We start from the raw sequence: 18,255 nt of genomic DNA, 5'->3' as shown, positions 1-18,255 counted from the left end.
TAAGCTCATAAGATGTTATTAGACTTTCAATTTTAGGTCTTACACAACTATATCAAAATCAGAATAAACCGACTAGACAACGAACCAGTGACCAATGAACTACTTGGGTATTTATAAATCATTAAAATTCGAACAAACTTTCTAAACTAAAGCAAGTTTGTCGGGTCGGGTTTCAACAGTTGACAGTTTCACGATTCAGTTTGGTTTGGAACCGACCATTTTAACACTTACTAACATTATTATTTTCTCAATATGTAACTATGTACATGTATTATAGCATATATTAATACAATTTAGTCATTTTTTCTACATGTAACTATGTATATCTAACCTAGTACCTTGGGTTCGCGGTCTTGGAGGGTCCGAACCCGAGGTTGCTCACCCCTATGGAGGCATCGTATGTGGTGAAGGACAAACGATACGAAGAACATGTTTACGAGTGTGCAACAAACAGACCAAAATCACGCCCAACCCGAAACTAAACACAGAATATACTAAAGGCTATGACCAACCTGGGTTGGGCCAGGCCCGGCCCAAAAATGTTGGGCCTAGCTTTCTTTAACCCAATTTATTACCTGATCTTCCTTTTGACTGCTTATTTACATTCAAACCAAAATTATGCAAAATGATTGAAGATGGATGATGCACATAACTAGAACAATATTCATAGTGGAATCAGTTCATAAAGGTTTGCTACCAAATTCAAACAAAAAACATCCAGAAACAAACACATATTTAAACACTCAAATCAAACATTCAAACACACTAAAAAGTAAAAACCCTAATCTTCTTTCTTACCACAAACAAACTGCAGCCTCCATTCAGTAACGATTCCCAGAAATCAAAACCCTCCCAATCTCAAAACTCACGAACGCATCAATAGCCGCATACTGCACCTGAACCGGAGTAAGACACTTGTTATCCCAACCACTCATCGTAACATCTCTCGGTTTGTTTATCTCCCACCCTAAAACCATACTCGCCAGTTGCTTCAACCCAGCATTCTTAAACTCCATCCCACCGTACGCATACGCAGCCACACTCCTCAAATCCACCCTCTTCGCAACCACCAAACCAAGTTTCTGCACGTCATTTTCAATGCCTACTCCAACAAACGTGTAGGAAGGGTTACCAAGGAAGTTAATGAGAGATTGTGGGATGGATGAGGAGTTTAGGATTTGAAAAATGAGGCAGTGGTTTCCGACGCATAGTTGGAGGGTGGCGATGGGGTTTTGGTGGTTTGGGGTTTGGTTAGGACGCCACTCGACGTCGAGGCCGACGATGAGGGAGTGGAGATGGTGGCGGTGGGTGTGGTGGATGGTGGAGATCCATGTGTCGACGAAGGATGGTGTGTCGGTGACTAGGGTTTCGATGGTGTGGTTGAAGAATTTGAGGAGGTAGACGTTGTGGGTGTTGTTGTTGGGGTGGTTGTGAATGAACTGGCTGATCGACGTCGCCATTGTTGTGGAGGCGCGTGGTGGTGGTGGTGGTGTGTGTTCAGGGTTTTGTAGAATGGAATGTGTGTAGAAGGATATGAGAAGAATCCGTTGTATATAGACGGGTGTTTTGCTTCATCCACTCGCCTTACAAGCGCGTACATCACAGATAGTTTTTTTTTTTTTTTTTTCCCAACACCGGTTTTCAGAAATTTTGTTTTTTTCATCACGGAAAGTTTTTTTCATTTATTTATTAAGCCTGAGCTCGAGTTTGGCATTTGAAGCTTGTCAGGCTCGCTAAGCCTTATCGAGCCTTACATAAAGTTGTCTAGCAAAGGAGCCGAATCGAGCTTTTTAAACTTTCTTACGAGACGAGCCCGAACTTAAAAAATAAGCTTGTTAGTACCTTGGGTTCGCGGTCCTGGAGGGTCCGAACCCGAGGTTGCTCATCCCTTCGTCATCTATGGAGGCATCGTACGTGGTGACGGACGAACAATACGACGACCATGTTTACGAGTGTGCAACAAACAGACCAAAATCACGCCCAACCCGAAACTAAAACACAAAATATTCTAAATGCTATGATAAACCTGGGTTGGGCCAGGCCCAAAATTGTTGGGCCTAGCTTTCTTTAACCCAATTTATTACCTGATCTGTCCCTAGATATATAAGAACCATTCAAACCAAAATTATGCAAAAGAGGAATTAACACAACAGCAAAATGACTGAAGATGACTAGAACAATATTCAAAGTGGAATTAGTTCATAAAGGTTTGCTACCAAATTCAAATAAAAAACATCCGGAAACAAACACATATTTAAGTTTTAACACACCAAACACTCAAATCAAATATTAAACACACTAAAAGGTAAAAACCCTAATCTTCTTTCTTACCACAAACAAACAGTAACCTCCAATCATCAGTAACGATTCCCAGAAATCAAAACCCTCCCAATCTCAAAACTCACAAACGCATCAATAGCCGCATACTGCACCTGAACCGGAGTAAGACACTTATTATCCCAACCACTCATCGTAACATCTTTCGGTTTGTTTATCTCCCACCCTAAAACCATACTCGCCAGTTGCTTCAACCCAGCATTCTTAAACTCCATCCCACCGTACGCATACGCAGCCACACTCCTCAAATCCACCCTCTTCGCAACCACCAAACCAAGTTTCTCCACATCATTTTCAATGCCTACCCCAACAAACGTGTAGGAAGGGTTACCAAGGAAGTTAATGAGAGATTGTGGGATGGATGGGGAGTTTAGGATTTGAAAAATGAGGCAGTGGTTTCCGACGCATAGTTGGAGGGTGGCGATGGGGTTTTGGTGGTTTGGGGTTTGGTTGGGACGCCACTCGACGTCGAGGCCGATGATGAGGGAGTGGAGATGGTGGCGGTGGGTGTGGTGGATGGTGGAGATCCATGTGTCGACGTAGGATGGTGTGTCGGTGACTAGGGTTTCGATGGTGTGGTTGAAGAGTGTGAGGCGGTAGACGGTGTGGGTGTTGTTGTTGTTGGGGTGGTTGTGAATGAACTGGCTGATCGACGTCGCCATTGTTGTGGAGGCGCGTGGTGGTGGTGGTGGTGGTGGTGTGTTAAGAGGGTTTTGAAGAAGATGGAATGTGTGTAGAAGAATATGAGAAGAATCCGTTGTATATAGACGGGTGCTTTGCTTCATCCACTCGCCTTACAAGCGCGTACATCACGGATAGTTTTTTTTTTTTTCTCTTTTTCTCAACACCGGTTTTTAGAAATTTTGTTTTTTTTACGACGGAAAGGTCTTTTCTTCAACACCGGTTTCAACAAGGGGTGCAAACGAGCCGGCTCAAGATCGGTTTGAGAAAAAACTTGAAATAAGCGGAGTCTAAAATAAAGCTCGCTTATTTATTGAGCCTGAACTCAAGTCTGGTATGTGAAGCTTGTTAGGTTCGCCAAGCCATATCGAGTCTTAGTGTTATACTACTTTTTATTAATATTTAGGGTTCTTGAAAGAAAGTAATGACGTCACTAATTTTCGGAAAGTTCAGGGTAAAATAAGGTGGTAGCGTAGGATTTGTGGAAATCTTAGGGGATTGAAGTGTAAGAAAGGAGCGTCCCTCTCACTTTTACTTTTTTCAGAGCTCATTTTATTGGTGTTATTTATTCGGCTTAAAAGGATTAAACTGAAAAGCGATCAAATTGGAAACGTTTAAACCGAACTGAACAACATATTTGATTTTTGGTTTGGTTTAAGGATGAAAACAAATTGGGTTTTCCGGTTTCAGAATCCATTCGAATTGAATGCGATGTATATCAGATAATGGTTATTTAAGTTTTGTAGGTTAGACAATTCCAGTTATAACTTTAGCACAATCCAATCTACTTGAATTCGGTTCTTGGTTTGATTTTAAACATTCTGAGTTTGGTCCAGTTTTAAATAAAAAAGTTCAAACAGAAATCCGAAGAGAACAATTCATGGTTATCACCTACATGAGTAGTAAAGAAGATTGAAGAAATCATCGAGAGAAAGCAATACCAAACGGACAATTAAAGATCAAGACACGAAAAGGATTTTTGACTTACCAAACCATCCTTGGATGTTATGAGGTTAGCATCACGAGACAAAGTGTTGCGGCCAACAAATGTGATTAACGGTGCAACATATATGATCTAATTCAATGACTTATGAGATGATACCAATTCCAATATTGTGATATTCCTTTGAGATGTGATACTTTTAAGATAAACAGCGTCAGTGATGATGCTTTAAAACATCATTTAATGTTTTGTGGGTTACTCCATTGTCACCTCCAAACGTTCACCTTCTTCCTTTTGCAAGGTATGACTTGATGTTAGTATCGAAGAGTAGAGAAATTTACACACATGTTGCGTAGACTATTAGGCCATGTGTAGTAGGGCTTTATGATAGTGCCCCTTCCTTGGGGGTTATGTGACATATAGTATCAGGCTCTCCTTTCAAGATCAAGCTCCTCACCAGGCGTTTTTAAAATCATGCTGACTTCCTTTTTCTGAAGATCACGCCCAGGAGGCGGTGTACGGAGCATTATGGGGTGTTATCTTTGCCATGTGTGCACAATTTCACGCCCAATCACACTACCACTACACATGATCTTAGTCATTTACTTGTCTATTGGCTTCTTTGTTTCTATTTTCTTGTTTAATTTAGCCATTAACTTGTTTGTTGCCGGTTTCCGTTCTCTTGTTTGGTGGTAACATATATGCAATTCTGTAATTATCTCTCTTCATTTACAAAGATTTTTTGCTTAATTGCTTATAGTCATCTCTCTTCATTCACAAATTTTTTTTTCTTAATGTTTGAACTAGTGGCAGAATTAGACCTTTTTAGTTAGCTGGTCGCAGTATAAGTTAACCGAATAATTCATTAACTGGTTAATGCATGGCCTAGTTACCCACAATTCTAACAAATCAGTGTTTTCTCATAGGGGTGCTAAACGGATCGTGTTCGCGGGTTGGCGGGGTTCAACCCGACCCGAACCCGAAAATTTTACATGAACCCGAACCCGACCCGAACCCGAAAATCGTATCATACACATGAACCCGAACACGACCCGAAGTTTCATGGGTTGACCCGAACACGACCCGTTTAACCTGAATTTTTTAATTTTTTTTTTCTGAAATTTATATATTAAAATTACAATTTACTTAAAAACACAAATGTATATAATAATATAATATTTAAATTATAAAATCTATGTTAATTTCTCTTTTTAAGTTATAATCATAGCATAAAATACACACCCCATTTAATTTATAACATAAAAAATATTGTAAAAAATATAAAATAGTATAAATGTGTTAAACGGGTCAACCCGCCAACCCGACCAGGTTGACCCGAACCCGACCCGTTAACCTAAACGGGTTTGCGGGTTCATCCCGAAATTGACCCGAACCCGTTTAGACTAAACCTAAATCCGCGAATTTCATGTTAGGTTCGTGTCGGGTTTTCGGGTCGTGTCAGAAATTCACACCCCTATTTTCTCAACCCTTTTATAATTGTTATCGCTATTAGTATTTAATAAATATAATGAAATTTTAATGCTTAGTTTTAGCTCTTTTACTAAATTACCTTAAATTGACATCTTTACATAATAAAGAAAACATCTTTATACGTGATAAACTTTATAGAGATTGAAATCTTTTTTTTATAAAATAGATCACTAAAAATGGTAAAAGTAAAAAAAAAATAGGGTGTTTGCTTTAGTTTCACAAAATTGAAGAGAGAATACAATCCACAATTTTGTTTTATTCACTAGTGAGACACACATGCACTACCTAAACCAAGACGTTTTGATTTAAGTATCAAAATAGCAAAAAAGCAACAGTATGCAACAGTCCATCATCACGACATGAAATTTCAGTGACCATGCCATACGCATGTCGGGTGGGTGGATAGACTCCTAGAACCACTGTTCCCTCTGAATTAAAGTTTTTACAGGGGTGATCGACCGCCGCGAGCCACGTAGGCTGCCCACACGCTAGCGAACACCGCATAACCGCAATGCGGTCAAGCCAGTGCTAGCACGCAGTGGCGGACTTGTAGTTGTTACGGGCGTAGCCCGGGCTACGGCTCAAGTTTTTAATAGTAGTGTAAATTTTATTTTATTTTTTTCGATTTTTATACATAGGACACCCCTGAATAAGTACGAGTACACCCCTCAAATTTTTTTTACAAAATAATAAGCCTAGTTGGTAAGCCCAAATATGTAAATAATAGCACATTAGGTAAGCCCAAATAACTAAATAATAGCCCAAGATTGAATGATTATTGATTTGGGCGGAATGTTGGATATCAAACATCAACTCCAATTCTCCATACTCCAATAGTCAGATCATTGAACGAACGAACAGAAAAGAGGAAACTTCGAACGAACATAATTGGACTTCGGCAGATCATTGAACGAACAGACGGACTCGACTCCAAAAGCGAACGAACAGAAATACTGAAATACAGAATCCCGCACTTGAACTTCGGCAGGTTTGTTCGATTTTGAACAGAAAATACAGGTTTGTTTCGATTTCGAACAAATTGTTTGATTGATAATTGTTACTTGTTAGTTTGATGAACTACAGAAGTCAGAAGATCATCTTTGAATCGAAATCGAAGTTCGAACAAAATTGGCAACCGTTGAAAGATGTTTTTCGAAATTGAAGCTTGTCAAGACGTTGAACATAATTGGCAACCGTTGAAAGATGTTTTACGAAATTGAAGCTTGTCAAGACGGATTTACGCAATCGAATGGGCCAAGAATTTTTGAACAATGCTATGGTTTGTGCGGTCGAAAATGATTTTTTATGTGAAGTAAAAGAGGACGATGTGATGGAACGATTTCAAGCTATGAAAAAGAGGAAAAATCTATTAGGTAATTGTTTTACTTTATTTATTTATTATCGTTTTTTTTAATATTGTATGATTGCACGATAAAAAAATTTTTAGGATACCCCTGAGTTGATGTTCTAGTTCCGCCACTGCTAGCACGAGTGGCCAGCGTGAGGGTGGTAGCGAACAGGGGCGGACATACATATAGCCCAAGGTGGGCGGGCGCACCCCCGGGAAAAAAATTTAGTGCTATTTTCCGTTGAAAATCCCGTCTGCACCCCTTGGATTTTTTTGTCCGCACCCCTTGAATTTTTTCATCCGCACCCCTTGGAATTTTTCGTCCACACACCTTAGGTAAAAAATGTTTTCGATTTATATTTTAAATTTTTTTAGTAAACTCTAATTAAAAAAACTACCTAAATTATATAAACTTATACTACCTAACTTAACCCAAATACCCAATACCTTAACCCACTATTTCATTAAACATAATTAGCCCACTAATTACTAGCCCAGTAACCAAACTCAACCTAAGTTCAAACTATAATAATTAAAATAAGCCCAATAGTCCCTTAGAATTCATCCTGCCCTCCCTCTCTTGGGTCGTCTCCTACCAGCGATCATCAACCACAACAGCAACCACAACAGCACGTCATCAGCAAACGCGAACCACCGCCGTCCGACAACAAAGGGTAACAAAATTCTTAAATAGGTTTGGAATTTCATGTGTTTTGACGTTGTTTATGATTGTTTAGATGATTTTTAGGGTGATTACACTCGATTTCTAGGGTTGAAAATTAAAATTGAAACATTATTTTATGGAGCGATGAACTTATGCATCAATTTGTTTGTGATAGGAACCATGAGTAGGGACGTTATGGCGCAATTTCTTTTGTTTTACATGACCCGATCCGACCCGATACGAACCGATTTTTTTACTTATATACCTAGGGGCTAAAATTTTTAAAAATGTTTCGCACCCCTATGAAAAAATTCCTGGGTCCGCCAACCACCCAACACGACCAGTTCTGTTTGTTGTTCCAAAAACCGTTAATGGTGTTTAGACCTAAAAATTTGTGGATACACAGCAAATTGCCACAAAAGAATCAACAAATCCAAACACAACAAATCATTAGCAAAAAAAGAACGAACATAAATGAATCTGAACCAAATTTTGCCAAAAACCAACATTCAACTAAAGCAAATCAACAGTTCCAAATCCTAAACAGGATCTTCTTGTAAACACAAACCCTAAACCATAACATATAAAACAGTAAAATTAACATAACAACCATAACATATAAAACATTAAAATCAACATTACAAACCCGCCCACCCTAGCATCAGTTAATTGTAATTTCCAGAGATCAAAACCTTACCGATCTCAAAACTCAAAAACGCATCAACACAAGCATACTGCACCTGAGCCGGTTTCAACCACTGTTGATCCCACTTACTCATCGTAACCCATTTCGGCTTATTAACCTCTTTTCCAAGCACCCGTTCCGCCAAACTCTTAATCCCACCATTCTTCAACTCCCACTCACCGTACGCCTCCGCCGCTAACGTACGCAGATCTTCCATCCTCTCAACCCCAAGGTTATAATCATCAACCAACTTCTCAACATCGCTCTCAATCCCAACCCCTGTGAACGTATAGTTAGGGTTTCTTAAAAAGTTTACGAGAGATTGTGGGATGGAAGGGGCGTGAAGGAGTTGAAAGATCAGGCAACGGCGTCCAACGCAGAGTTGGAGGGTGGCTACGGGGTTTTGGATGTTGCGGTTGAAGCTAGGGCGCCACTCGATGTCGAGACCGACGACGAGGGAGTGGAGACGGTGGCGGTGGATGCGTTCGATGTCGGAGATCCACATGTCGACGTAGGAAGGGGTGTGTGTGACTAGGGTTAAGATGGTGTCGTTGGAGAATGTGACGTCGAAGTAGTCGTGTGTGTTGTAGGGGACTTGGTGATTGGAGATGCTTATCGCCATGGTTGTGAAGGGGGTTAGGTGGTTACTTTGTGTGTGTGAGAAACTGAAATTGTTGAAGATGATGGGAATATTTGTAGAGAAGAAAGGAAACTTTGCTTAATCCACTATTTTTTTGCTTAATCCACTCTCTTTTTCAAATTTTATTAGTTACTAGGTTATCACCCGGGAACTTCCCGGATAGGAAATTTTGATTTACATTAATTATAAGTTTATAAATAAAATAAATACAAACAGAGTGATATATTACTGTTAACGTTAAATAACTGATAACTTGATAACATGATTTTTTTCAATGATTAGTCTCCAACCTTAGCAACTTTTCTTTGCTCAATTTGACTGGTCCATGCACCCATTGTTTCCAAGTTACTGCTGACTGCAAGAAACATCAACAAGCCTTAGAGACCAAAAAATACAACACCATAGGGACCTCCATGTACTTTTAAAAAGCTAGGGACTAAATCCAAAATTCTGGTTAACCACAGGGACTATCATGTACTTTACTCTAGCCTTTTTAATGCACACAACCTCCTAAACCGTTTAATCTAAAAAAACTTCTTATTACTATTATTATTGCAGGCAGATATTGTTGATCATAGAAAACGTGCAACTGTTTTTAGTTGGATAAAAGGCCTAGTTTCTGCATCACATGTCGTCGGAAATCTCCTAGCACGTTTTCTTCCAGAAGAGTACATTTTCGAAGTACAGTTATATTTAATAATACACAGTTTTTAGTTTTCTTACAATTTTTCTGATTATAATTACTTCTGATTCAGGTTTCAATAGCTTTGTTAATCTTCTGTCCAGTTTATATGGCGTTCTTTCTCATTGAAACGGTTAAATCAACTCCAAAGCTGGATCAACATTCATCTTATTTGAATAAAGCACTCACGGTTGTACAAGAACGTTATATTGTTAATATGCTGTAACTATCGTGTTAAACACGTATGCGGATTTCAAGATTCACCATTGTGGTAGTTACTCTTTTGCTGTTCTTTCGAGCTGATTCTAACATGAGCCTTTTTTTGTTTTAGTCCGACTTTGAGGAGCATTTCAGTTATTTCTTTCTTTTATGAATTGGGAATGTCGGGAATCAGCACTGTGTTACTGGTATGTTCTATTTTTATATATGTGAATTTATTTTTCTTCTTGTTAAGTTACATTTATCTTATATTGAATATATAAGTGATATTAGGTGTGTGTATTTGACCTGTTTACTTTTAAATTGGTCAACTTTGGATGTCAACGAAAGTCAACGCAGTCCGTTTTTGGATTTTGAACTTGTTCAACGTATCTTTACAATTTTGGGCGTATATATAGCCTATGAAACGGTACCAAAAAGGTGGTTATACCCCTTCGTTTGGGGTACCAGAAAACCGTCATAACCGCTAAATAACAGCCGTTGACTTTTGTTTTCTGCCTTTGGACCATTTATCTAATAATAAATACATAATAAACATAACCTAAGTCTAGATTACATTCAAATAATTATCACTGAAATAATATTATGTTTTATAATCATACGCATTCTAACCCGGAGGTGGCGGATTCGAGTCTTGCTCGTTCCCAATGCCCCTACGGTAGCGGATTTACCCCCAGACTCAGGCTTGCTGGGTGGCGGTCTGCGAGGTGGGATCACCTTGGCGGTTGGGAGGACCGTGGATTTTAAATTATCATTGTAAACAACATAAATATGCAAAACCTTTCAATAAAGAGAACAGTGGAAGAGTAACCTTTCAAAATCGTGCCCTAAAACACATATAATAGACTAACATGTTATCAGGATCAACATAAATATGCAAAACTTTCTAATAAACAGAACAGTGGAAGAGTAATCTTTGAAAATCATGCCCTAAAACACATATAATAGACTAACATGTAATCAGAAACAACAAATTTTACAATCAATTCAACACTGATAGTTTATAAAACAGGTCCATTACCCTAACAGCTTCAACAAACAGTTCAATTCAAACATAACATTTAAGTGAAACGTGAGATTCACAAACCTAATTTCTTCAAACAATAGCAAAGCTTCCTTCAATAACCAACACCCTACACATATACCTCACAAATTCAGAGAGAAAGTAACATACAGAAGGGTTGCTTTGAGTTTTTTTAACCATATCTTCTCGCTGCAAATGGTTCATAGCTTCTCGCTGCAAACGAAGACGGAAGGTAGCGTATTCCCTCACGGTGGTGGGAGGAAGCCAAATTCAAAGAGTGATCCGTGTGAATGTTTCTATATACCGTCGGATTAGGTTTATAAATTGAGCACCACCGTAGGATTTGTGTTTCTTGAATAAGATTTGGAATTTTCTGTAAATATGGGTTCTGTATGATATGTGTTTCAGAGAGAAAGTAATATACAGAGGGTTGTTTTCAGTTTTCAACAGAGAAGAAACAGAGAGGAGAAGAGGAGGAAGAGGAAGGGGAAAGGGAAAAATGGTAGGGGGTGCAGGGTTTTGGCATTTTGTGTATGTAGAGGAGAGAGAAAGAGATATTAATGTGAGACAGGTTTGAAAGAGACGTTACCAAATTTTGACCTTTCTTTAACGAAACATAAAAAAATTAAAAATCTCACAAAATTACACATAAGATTATACTAACGTGGAGGGGCTAGAATTTTGACAAATAGGATTGTCAGACTTTTGCTTTATTATAGATAGAGATTAAAGACGGATTTTTTTTTAAAATTATATATAACTAGATGTTGATCCGCCGCGATGCGCGGGGTATTTCTTGATAACATGTACAAAACGATGTAATAAAAAACCACAAGTAGCCATCAGCTAACATTGCGAATGAAGATTGCTGTATAGCTCAGATTTTCAAATATACTTCTAGATGACATCCTTTACACAAAAATAACAGTACTCCATATTGCTCGCAAAAGCAAACAGGTCTGATTATGTTTTGTAGCCTAATCCTTTAGTGTTCCTTGTATTCCAGAAAGCATGAGTCGGGTTGGTTTTTGGGTACGAAAACTGTTCAAGCAAGCAAACGATCCTGCCGGTTTGGGTATCTTAAGCTTTAGTGTTGCAATAAACATAACAAAATTTCAGTCTGCAGTCACTTTCAGTTTCATTTAAGAAAAAAATGTTTTGCTAATATAGTCAGTCTCTCACTCTTATGCTTCTAAGAGAATAGTTTATATAAAAAATAGGCTTTTCATATACAACAGTAAGTAAACAAACAGAAGCAGTTGCGTACTTTACAACACCAAACTTTCCTTTAATTGTTATGTGTGTCTATCTCTATTTCAGAATGCAATTTAACCTAAAATTAATAATAAGCAACATATATGTGGGAAAAAGTTTGCAAGAAGCATTATTTCTACTCGGTATTCTAATCTGGTGGTGGAAAATGCTTACTTTTCTTTCATCGGTTCTAGTGTCCATCAACTTAATTACGAATATTTCAGTTTGGGTCCAGTATTCTAGTCTAGCAGTGAGAAAACCTTGCTTTTCTTTCATCGCTTAGTTTCAAGTCATAAAAAATCTGGAAATAAGTTAATACATGAGACCTAGGGTGGACGGATTGACGCACAAGGAAGCACATGGGTAAAAAGATGGCGCAATATCTGCGGAAATACTGTCGCATGCGGTCAGTACGAACCACAAATGTAATTTGGTTTCTCCTTATAACAGCAAATGGGTTATAAAGACATCAGCTTCTTCAACATCACATTACCTTATTAAGAGCCCAAAGTTAAAAAAAATAAGTGAATTCGTTAAAAATTTTCCCATGATTCTTCCTAATGAACAATCGAAGTTGTAAAGAGTAACCTAAGTTGTGAAATCATACCTGCTAGAGTCCTAATCACCTGACGAAAGGCTTCGATTTGTTGGTGGTTGGGTTTAGGGCGTCAATTTTGAGCAGAGCTGTGTTCATTGGTGTTGCTAGATCGGCTTCTTTGACACAAAAGCAAAAAAAAATATCATTTGTTAAAACAACTCTTCGTGAACAACCAATTAACAATCCTTCGTGAGCAACGAATTTGAAATGAGTAACCTAAATTGTGAAAGCGTACCTGCTGAAGCCCTATCGCCTTACAAAAGCCTTCGATTTGGTGGTGGTTATGTCGCCGACGTCGTCGATTTTGGGTGGAGAGGTATTGGTCGTTGTTGCTAGACAACGTTGTTTCGTAAAAGGAGTTTGAGGGGGGATGTCGCCGGCAAAGTATGTTCCTTATACCAAGAAGATGGCAGAACCGTAATTAACATTCAGTTTTTGTCCCAAACTTATACTGTTCCTAGAGTTTTTACTGGTCTACCTTCAACATTCCTCCTAATTTCAGACTATTGTCACCCGTTCTAGCCAAACGACTATCGCGACGCCGTCTTCCACTATCATCGCCGACAGCAGCCTGGTCTTTGTAGTAGGTGTCGCTGCTACAAAGTAACCGATGATTTTAGTACAGGGTAGTTGAATACGTACCGAACGCTGTGCTTACAAATGGTTTTATTTTGCATACCATATCTACAATATCGTATATTAACCTGCTTCTCATCTTCTACGTATGTCTGTGAAGTCTCCAGCTGAAAGTGGACGTCTTTTCAATCTCCATGTGTGTTCACTGGTTTTGCAGCTGTACAAAAAGAATAAAGTGGTTTTATTGGTAAAAAAAAAAAGAACATGCACTGAAATTATTGGTAGACAGAGCATACTAAAGTAAATTTTATTAAAAGACAATTGCAGCAATAATAAACATATTAAAACAGCAAAAACAATACGTATAGGATAAATGATGTGTTAAAATAACCTGATTATTTCTGATCAGATGCATCAATTCAGAAAAGACAACATTTTTTGTTGTCTCAGCAGAATTGTAGTCATCGGAAGTAATTAGTATTTTAAGTGAATTTGGTGATGTAGCACGTGAAAGGGCAACATATAATTGGCCATGAGTAAATACTGGTTGTGGAAGATAGATACCAATTTTTTTGAGAGACTGGCCTTGGCTTTTATTTATTGTCATAGCGTAACAAATTTTTAATGGAAATTGGCGCCTGGTAAAGACAAATGGCATATCGTTATCGTTTTGAACAAATTTTATTCTAGGTATATATACGCGGCGGCCAGTTGAAGTACCAGTTATTACATATGCTTCAATTATTCTAGGCAATAATTGCGATACTAATAGTCGTGTCCCATTGCATAGACCTAATGTTTGATTTATATTTCGAAGTAACATAACAGGAGTATTAACTTTTAAATTAAGCTTATGAGGGGGAATGTTAGGAAAACTTAGCTCGTTCAAGTATTCTTGTGGGTATAAAGTTTCACAGTCAGCGGCATTTTGCATATGAGGTACCATGCTATCATGACTGATGTATGTCCTGCTTTCACCGGGAATCATATTTAAGATGATATTATTTATTTGATCAGCTGTATCATTCTTTGGGCACACAATTGCTCTATTTGACAAATTTTCAGCACATGGATTAGCAAGTATTGAATCATCATACACAAAGCGGATGAGAGATTGGAGAGCGTCTTCATTTGGCGTAATTAGGAATCGTGATGGTATGTGAACAATTCTTGTATTTAATGGATCTTCTGTATCAGGTTCTCCTATTAAGCCATCACCAATAAAAAGTAACCATGAAGCAAATTCACCGGAGGCTTGTGCTGAATCTGTGTTATCAGTTAAATCTTTTAGACGCATGTTTTCAGACAATGTGTAACGTGTGAAAAATGGCCATAAATAAGACTTTGGTAATGTTGAATCAATGATCTCTGAACGTGTACTCCTAGGTTTGACTGGCAATGTCTGACGAAAATCGCTACCAAGAAGTATAGATTTACCACCAAATAGACGTGTCTCATCTTCAAGAATATCTTTCAGAGTTCTATCCAAACATTCAAGACACCGGCGATCACTCATTGGAGCCTCATCCCAGATTATAAGTGCAGTCTGTTTCAAGAGCTCAGCAAGTTAAGTATTTTTTTTTTAATATTGCAGTTAGACTTGTCCGTTAAATTTGTAGGTATGTGAAACCTTGAGTGTGCTGTCCTGCCCGAGGGTAATAAGAGAGACGCAATCCCGGAAGCTGTAACCGCTAACACGATTTTTCCAATGGATCTAAAGAAAGATATTATTGTAGTCCACAAGAAGGTTTTCCCGGTTCCACCATGCCCATAAACAAATATTAACACCTGTGATTCAGTAGTTGTTGAATCCTTGACGACATTGTAGACCTGAAGCTGGTTCGCATTGAGTAATGAATGCATTTCACAATGCTGTGAGGCTAGTGCAGCTCTATTGTAGCTTGTCTCTTCCATTAGAAGCCGGTTCCTTAAAGTTGCAAGAATTGTTGTAGGAGGTAATGGAAGACCAAAATCTTTAAGTGATTTAGATGGAGTAGCAGAGTTTAACAGTCTTTCTATTTCTAGAAGCAAATGTTGTTGTAAATCATCATCATTTACATGGAAATCAGGATTCGACGAAGCAGAATTAAGAGCTAGAAGCATATCATCAGCCATCTTTCTCCACTCAGATTCCCATAAAGTTAAAGGTTGGCTTACTTCACAAAAAAGAAGCATATGGCAGAATAGGGATCGCAATTCGGAAGATGTGGCCCAGGTAGAAGCTTCGGCAAAAGCTGTTTGCCACTCTCTATCATCACCCGTTAAACCCAGCGCATCACATGCTGCACGAAAGGTTGTATAAGTGATGTTTGAGACCGTACGAATGTCATCGAATGACTTACAACCTTTTTGATGAGAAAGCAACGTGCGCAAATAAAAGAGTTCACCAGAAGTTGGGTGAACATACACAAGACGGCCAATTGCGCCTGTTCTCATTTGAGCTCTGTGAATCCAACATTTTGCGGAAACATCCCAACGATATCTAGAAGGATAGTTGGTATAAGTAAGATCCCGTCCATTTGAATCCGCATTATTGCTAGACAACCACTCGGTTAAAGTCGTTTTTCCAAACGATGGATTGTTGATAATAGACTGAAGATTGTGATTATCTCTAAACGTCACATTCTGCATATTTTCCAAATGAACTGCAAGGATTTGAACAGCCGGTTGTCTTTCGTGAATAGGGAAATTCAAAATTCTCCATGATGCCTCATGCGGGCAAATAAATCTTCCATCCAAAAAATTAATTATCTCATTGACTACAGGAGGCTCATGGGTTGATGTTGAAGCAGAGTTTTGGTGAGCTCTGTAGATTGCAAATCTAACACGGTCTGCTCCTTTTGAGATGTACTTAAAAAGGTATTTGATCATCATGTTCCAGCCACAGTACTCTACGTTTATATGCGCATTAAAACGGCTACATAATCGTTTGTTGTAAGGAACAACGTAACCGTTATCAATTTGGTTGCCATTTCTCAATGTGTGATGTTGGCCTTGAAGCCTTTTATAATGAGCATACCCAGCCTTATCAAATCGGGTTTCGGACTGAAAAGGCTTTGGAAACCGCTTTGAACATTGACCTTCGTGCATACAAGGACTATTAGGATTTAATAGTCCACAAGGGCCATGGATCATGCACTCCGTAATTGTTTTATACAGAGAGAATTCTGTACAAGGATCAGGAAACTGAGCTGTCACATATGAGTCAATGTCAGAAGCATCTTGTATTTTATACGGATCTGTAACCCAAAGAAGAGTATGACAATGTGGCAATCCTCTTTTTTGAAACTCAATAGTATACAAATCTGTAAAAATAACAACAAAGAACAATGTTACATCACAGATTCTAAAAGGATTAACGAAAGGTAAAACAAAGACATGAGGAATACTAACATGCTGCTACATCACCAAACGTTTTATCTTCTTTCATAAATTTGACGAATTTAATAACCTTCATCTGAAAAACGCGGGATATGATATCTGGCCGATCTTCAGCATGCAAACAGTTAACCTTATTGAGATGCCTAGCAATCTCCGGCCACTTAACATTACACGTAAATGTTATAAAGTACTGCGGATTACCATGGACTCTACAAATTGCAAGTGCATCTTGATAATGTTTATACATATACCTTGGACCGCCTGTGAATGATGAAGGCAAAAATATTCTTTTACCTATCGACCGAGAATCTGTATCTCCTCTTGAAAGAGCATCGTACATGCCGGCAACATACTCGGAACGAAACAGATTTTGGTTTGTATTTATATAATCTAAGCGACTTTGTTCTATACATGTGTATGCATCAACTAAGTACTGCTGGAAGAGCCTACCACCCTTTAAGAGAAGAGAGTACACACCAGCACGATCATGAATCTGATAGCTATAGTACATGTTTACTATAAGGTTTTTATCTCGTGAAGCGGCTGGAAGGCGTAGACGAAGTCTAGGGGACCAACCCTGCTCACCGAAAGGGAAAAGCAGCGGATACTGCAATGGCATATAAGATGGGTGGAGTTTGCTCACCCTTTGAGCTGTACCATTCTTTTTATGAAGAATGATGTCGTACGTGTCACACCCCCCAAAATCCACCTGCGGAGTATCACCGCTTGGGAGCGTGACTGACCAGGATCAAGCCACCAATCATATTGAACATGTAGTTAAATAGTAAAAGTTATCCATCAATACGAAAGGTGTTTATCAAAACCAACATAAGTAAATGTAGCGGAAGCATTAATGTAAAACCCAACATAAGTATTAATGTTTGAAACGTCATAAGTGTTTCATAAGTAATCACGATCCATTTGTCCACAACGACCCGCTCCTCCTTGTGCAAGCTCCATTAGTACCTAAGGTCCTGCAAGGCATGCAACAGAGAGTCAACAACTAGTTGAGCGAGTTCACAGAAAGTAAATGCGTAATAGTAAGTTCATGAGTATCAGGTGGCTCTACTGGGCCAATATAGGTTTCTTTTGGTGGGGGCTTCCCATGTTATTAATCCACTAGACTATGCGTAACCATAAGTGTTCTTCACAACCGAGAACAGTAGTGCGTATGGGGTTTACGTAGGTTTTACGTAAGTATCCTTCACAACCGAGGATAGGAGTACGCGGGGGTTTACGTAGGTTTTACGTAAGTATCCTTCACAATCCGAGGATAGTAATTCGTATAAGTATCCTTCACATCCGAGGATAGTGATATGTATAAGTATCCTTCACAACCGAGGATAGTAGTAAGTATATGTTCACGTAGATTGCACGTGTGTGTCCTGCACAACCGAGGACGATGGTATGGTAGTCTAGTAATGGTATTCGTATGAATCTATACAACCTTATCCTTTTAATCCCATTCCCAACACCCCGGGAATCCCATGCCTTGGTAAGAGTATGAACTCACCTTGGGTAGCTCGGCAGATACACACAAAAGGGGTTTTCTTGAACTAAAGGTGGTCAACCACGTCCTAACAGGGTTACCATACAAGTCAGGTTTTGACTTAAAGTAATACACGTATGAATCATAGCAAACACGTATTGCACGTAAACAGTCAAGAGTAGCAATAATCCTACTTGTGCGTTTTGAATTATAAACCCGAAAGTATTCGGCCCAACATGTTGT

General features: G+C 38.7%; 4 protein-coding genes and 1 long non-coding RNA gene across 5 annotated transcripts; 1 reads left to right on the top strand and 4 right to left on the bottom strand.

Annotated features, from left to right (window-relative positions):
- Window positions 1-821: 821 nt before the first annotated feature.
- On the bottom strand, window positions 822-1,460 carry LOC110912934 (Werner Syndrome-like exonuclease). Its single transcript, XM_022157774.2, has one exon. It carries the CDS (start codon window positions 1,458-1,460, stop codon window positions 822-824), a length of 639 nt encoding a protein of 212 aa, XP_022013466.2.
- A 720-nt stretch (window positions 1,461-2,180) lies between these two features.
- On the bottom strand, window positions 2,181-3,082 carry LOC110912933 (Werner Syndrome-like exonuclease). Its single transcript, XM_022157773.2, has one exon. It carries the CDS (start codon window positions 2,997-2,999, stop codon window positions 2,358-2,360), a length of 642 nt encoding a protein of 213 aa, XP_022013465.1. The 5' UTR covers window positions 3,000-3,082; the 3' UTR covers window positions 2,181-2,357.
- A 4,857-nt stretch (window positions 3,083-7,939) lies between these two features.
- Window positions 7,940-8,821, bottom strand: LOC110910845 (Werner Syndrome-like exonuclease). Its single transcript, XM_022155428.1, has one exon. It carries the CDS (start codon window positions 8,769-8,771, stop codon window positions 8,130-8,132), a length of 642 nt encoding a protein of 213 aa, XP_022011120.1. The 5' UTR covers window positions 8,772-8,821; the 3' UTR covers window positions 7,940-8,129.
- Window positions 8,822-9,253: 432 nt separating this feature from the next.
- On the top strand, window positions 9,254-9,680 carry LOC110910846. Its single transcript, XR_002576516.2, has 2 exons — window positions 9,254-9,470; window positions 9,545-9,680. It is a non-coding gene; the product is annotated as an uncharacterized LOC110910846 (long non-coding RNA).
- A 3,352-nt stretch (window positions 9,681-13,032) lies between these two features.
- On the bottom strand, window positions 13,033-17,142 carry LOC110914597. The gene is made up of 4 exons (XM_035984512.1): window positions 16,536-17,142; window positions 14,832-16,447; window positions 13,964-14,688; window positions 13,033-13,162 (listed from the first exon to the last, which is right to left on the bottom strand). Exons 1-4 carry the CDS (start codon window positions 17,140-17,142, stop codon window positions 13,033-13,035), a joined length of 3,078 nt encoding a protein of 1,025 aa, XP_035840405.1.
- Between the last annotated feature and the right edge of the window lie 1,113 nt (window positions 17,143-18,255).

The sequence above is a fragment of the Helianthus annuus genome, chromosome 15 (assembly GCF_002127325.2).
Source record: "Helianthus annuus cultivar XRQ/B chromosome 15, HanXRQr2.0-SUNRISE, whole genome shotgun sequence".
NCBI lineage: Eukaryota > Viridiplantae > Streptophyta > Magnoliopsida > Asterales > Asteraceae > Helianthus > Helianthus annuus.
This window is presented reverse-complemented; position numbering and strand designations above follow the sequence as displayed.

Bases quoted from the DNA above. Each gene is read 5' to 3' on its own strand.
- LOC110912933 (XM_022157773.2), bottom strand. From the start codon at position 2,999: ATGGCGACGTCGATCAGCCAGTTCATTCACAACCACCCCAACAACAAC.
- LOC110914597 (XM_035984512.1), bottom strand. From the start codon at position 17,142: ATGCCATTGCAGTATCCGCTGCTTTTCCCTTTCGGTGAGCAGGGTTGG. The intron at 16,448-16,535 runs GTTAGTATTCCT...TTATTTTTACAG, and splicing joins GTTTGGTGATGTAGCAGCAT to ATTTGTATACTATTGAGTTT. The intron at 13,163-13,963 runs GTTACTTCGAAA...GTTACTTTGTAG, and splicing joins AAAGTTAATACTCCTGTTAT to CAGCGACACCTACTACAAAG.
- LOC110910845 (XM_022155428.1), bottom strand. From the start codon at position 8,771: ATGGCGATAAGCATCTCCAATCACCAAGTCCCCTACAACACACACGAC.
- LOC110912934 (XM_022157774.2), bottom strand. From the start codon at position 1,460: ATGGCGACGTCGATCAGCCAGTTCATTCACAACCACCCCAACAACAAC.